The 3756-nt window shown below is 39.6% G+C and overlaps 1 protein-coding gene across 2 annotated transcripts in view; it reads right to left on the reverse strand.

Annotated features, from left to right (window-relative positions):
• Positions 1-3447, reverse strand: part of CPNE4 (copine 4) — a 669181-nt gene extending 665734 nt beyond the window's left edge. Inside the window, exons 1-2 of one of the 2 annotated variants that reach the window (XM_004381399.2) lie at positions 3367-3447; positions 1416-1569 (exon numbers count right to left, since the gene is read on the reverse strand). In XM_004381399.2, the coding sequence (XP_004381456.1) occupies positions 1416-1468 (53 nt within the window). In that variant the 5' untranslated portion in view covers positions 1469-1569; positions 3367-3447. Of the gene's footprint in view, positions 1-1415; positions 1664-3366 lie in introns of those variants that run through there. The other variant, XM_004381400.2, reaches the window with a different exon arrangement.
• Between the last annotated feature and the right edge of the window lie 309 nt (positions 3448-3756).

Below are 3756 nucleotides of genomic sequence, written 5' to 3' on the forward strand. Positions count from 1 at the left end.
TCTTTGGCTACGTGTATTTTCACCAAAAAAAAAAGGTTGAGAAGTTAGAGGGTTGACATGTTGTGGGGTTGTTAACCAATGTCATAAAACAATATGTATACTACTGTTTCATGAGAAACTATTTGTTCTGTAAGCCTTCACCTGAAGTACAATAAAAAAAAATTTAAAAAAAGAGATTCCTTCCAGGTTCCATTAAGAGGCATCGTCTGAGAGGAGCAGGAAGCTTCAGTTGGGTTGAACTTGGAACGATGAAGGGAAGGAAAGGGAAAGGCACTATGCATTTCCTTGCATATTGAATGTGTCCTCCTCTAGAATCTAAGCTCCATGAAGACAGACACGGACACAAGCAGTAAGTCTGTTTTTGTTGTCTGTGCATGATATAACCCCAACGCCTAGTGAAGTGTCTGGCACGTAGTGGGTAATAAATAAACATTTGTTAAATTTTTAAAAAATACCTAAGAGATAATTTAACATAAACTTCTTGTTTGCAGGTGAGAGAAAAAGAATTAAGATGTGCTAAGCATGTATTGGAGCTCTGGTGGCGCGGTGGTTAGGTGTTAACTCTGCTAACCAATAGGTCAGCAGTTCAAATCCACCAGTCACTCCTTGGAAACCCTATGTGGCAGACCTACTCTGTCCTACAGAATCACTATGAATCGGAATCAACTTGACGGCAGTGGGTTTGGGTTTTTTTTTTTTTTTTTTTTTTTTTTTGAGAGGGGAGATAAGCATGTACTATTTCCAGGCAATCTATTAGGCACTCTACTGACAATCCCCTTTAATTTTCATAATAATCTTCCCAAGTAGGTTTTATTATATCTATTTTGTCAAAGCAAAAAAAAAAACAAAACTGGGGTTTGAATGGTCTGCACAACCAAACTAGGGAACACTATTAGTTAATGGGAGAACAGGAAGTTTTCACTGAAACAGACTCCAGAGGGGCATGAACCACAGAGCAGAAGTAATGGAGTCCAAGCCCCGAGGGAACAATACAATGCAGTCATCTTTGCCCCTCGCCCCATGTTGAAAGCATAGACACACACACTAAACACAACGCCACAACTTGTGACAAATATGGTTTCCTCTGCCAGCAGGCTTCAGCTCCCTAATTAGAAACAAACAGTCGCCTGCAAGCCAGTGTGCAGAACACACATGCAGCTTTATGCCAGAAACTTGGACTTTTTTTTCTCAAAACATAACACTGAAGGTAAATTCAAAGAGGCTTTTTGCAGGGTTCATAAAGCAGAATTTACTCCCACCTCTCACATAAAATCAACAACACCTCTCCACAAATGAAGATTTGTAAAGAGCTAATGAACTTATGGTCGTAGTCACTACCCCCACAGTAGGTTGCCCACCAGCCAGAGTTCCCTTAAAATTTGTGACATCACAACCCCCTTATCTGTATCACTCACCTCCTTCCACCTCTCCTTTTCATGGATTCTGAGCTGCTGGGTTCTACAGCCATGGTCAAAGGTATCTACAGCCAAGCCACAGAGCCACAGTGCCACTGGTGTTCCCAAGCCGCAGAGAAGGCTCCAGCTCTGGGTAGATTTGCTCGCCAGGTCTCTGTTTGATAACATAAGCGAAGGCATTCACTCAGTGTCCTATGCCAGTATGAAAGGCATCTTACCCATCAATGTGACAAGTGAAATGCTGGAATGGAGCCAGGGAACAAAAGGGAAGAAATGTGGATTCTTACCAATGCAGTTGATACCATTTTTTAAGGGTAGCAGATGATGAAGGGGAAAAACAGGCAGAGAGTCAGTGCCCTGCATTAAAACCTTGGATCCTTCTCTGAATGAGTCAGGGTGAGCATTTTGTTTTCAAATTGAATGTCTATTTTTTTCTTTTTTTTTCCTTCCAAGCTGTAGGATGGTTACATACTCAACAAGTCAAGGGGACTGCTGTAAATAACACGATTTATTTTTGAGGCTGTGGATCAAAAAAGAACCTTGAATTTCACCCCATTGTTATTTATAACTAAAATGTATTATTTTTTTCTATTTCATGTGATTTTTGAGAATTGTCTGCTATGTCTTCCTCTGGCATTTCTGTATATGCCTGAGGTGGGCTGTATTACTGGAAAGCACAGAGGAATGCTCTGAGAAAACCCTTCTGAGATACTAAGCAAGAGTCAAGAGAAAACGAATACCTATGTTCCAAGCTGATTCAGGAACCACATTTTCCTCTGTCTCTTATTCTTCAGTCTGGGGACCCTACATGACCTATGATGTCTCTGACAACCACAGTTATAAGGGGCTCCTTATACTTTTTTCTACCAATAGGTGGCATCCAAACCCCTCTAGCTTTTCTTCACTGCATTTTTCAAAACCATAGGCAGACCGTATTTTTTTGAGACTTTACAGTTACTATGGGTGATGTTTTAAAGGCCACTAAATCAGCTATATTCTTTCAGTGCAGCTTATCCCATTTATCTACTAATTAGGTCTCTCTCAGTCACTTCTCTGGGCCTCAGTTTCCTCATTTGTGAAAAGGTATTTAACAAATTCAAATGAATTCCAGCTCTGAGATTCTGCTTTTCAGCTACATAATGTCTGCTACCCAACCACACTAATCCTCATGCTTGTGATATGCCTATTAGGACTCCACTTCTTTGGGAGTAAGGGATGCTAGCGTCCAACTATTCGTCTGTTGCAGAGACTGTTATTTTCTTAGCCTATGTGTATTTGTATGTTCCTTTTCTCCTTTAAAAGAAGACCTTAGTAAGAGCTCAATGTGCTGAACACAAAACCTCTATTTCCCAGCCTTTCTTGAAGATGGGGTAGCCATGAGACAAAGGTCTAGCACCGCCCTGTCCAATATGGTAGGAGTTGATGCATGCAGCTACTTAAACATAAACTTATATTTATTAAAATTTTATTTCTTCAACACTAGCCACATTGTACGTGCTGAATAGTTAGTGACGTGGCTAATAGCTACCATTTTGAACAGTGCAGATATAGAACATTTCCATCATCACAGGAAGTTCTGTCGTAAAGCACTGGCCAGCAGTTGAAATGTCAGTGGAAGTTATAGAAAAGTTTCCATGAAAGTCTTAAAGGCGGGCAGGAGGATAGTGACTCAGCTGACATGTATCTTTATCCCTTTATGTCCTCCTTTCTTTCTACCTGGAAATAAAGGTAGACCAGCTATCATGAGACCAGGAAGCCACAAACGTTTGTCAAGACAGGTTGAGCAAAAAGGTAAAAGGAACCTGGGTTTTGGTATCCTGAAACCAACCACGGTATTGTCAATTTTATTATGAGAAAAACAAAACCTCTAGTTGATTCAAGCCACAATTTTCAACTTTTTATTACTACCAGCCAAATATCATTCCTAATTTGTTTACCCTCAGAAAGTTACCTAGACAATTTTCTATTAATGGCTTGGATAAGAAACTTTCCTTCCAGTTTTCTTTACTTTGGATAGGGTTGAGGAAAAGACCCGGGCTAAAAGAAACAAAAAATTTACACAGAAAGAGAGAGAGATTAATGATTTATTTAAATAAACCAAAATAGGCCAAAGGTGTAGGGTATGGGACATTAACGATGTCCAAAATAAATATTCTCTATTTTGTGGTTGGTTGAAGAATAGCCCTCCATTTTCCCGAAGAAGAGGTTGGTGGGTATGGAGAGATAAGGAAAATAATACTTGAGCCTGTACTATGTATAATTTGACTGTATAATTTAACAAACATTATCATATTTAACTCTCACGACAACCCAGTAAGGTAGGTATTTGTATCCCCTTTTT

Source organism: Trichechus manatus, unplaced genomic scaffold (assembly GCF_000243295.1).
Source record: "Trichechus manatus latirostris isolate Lorelei unplaced genomic scaffold, TriManLat1.0 scaffold00084, whole genome shotgun sequence".
Classification (NCBI taxonomy): domain Eukaryota; kingdom Metazoa; phylum Chordata; class Mammalia; order Sirenia; family Trichechidae; genus Trichechus; species Trichechus manatus.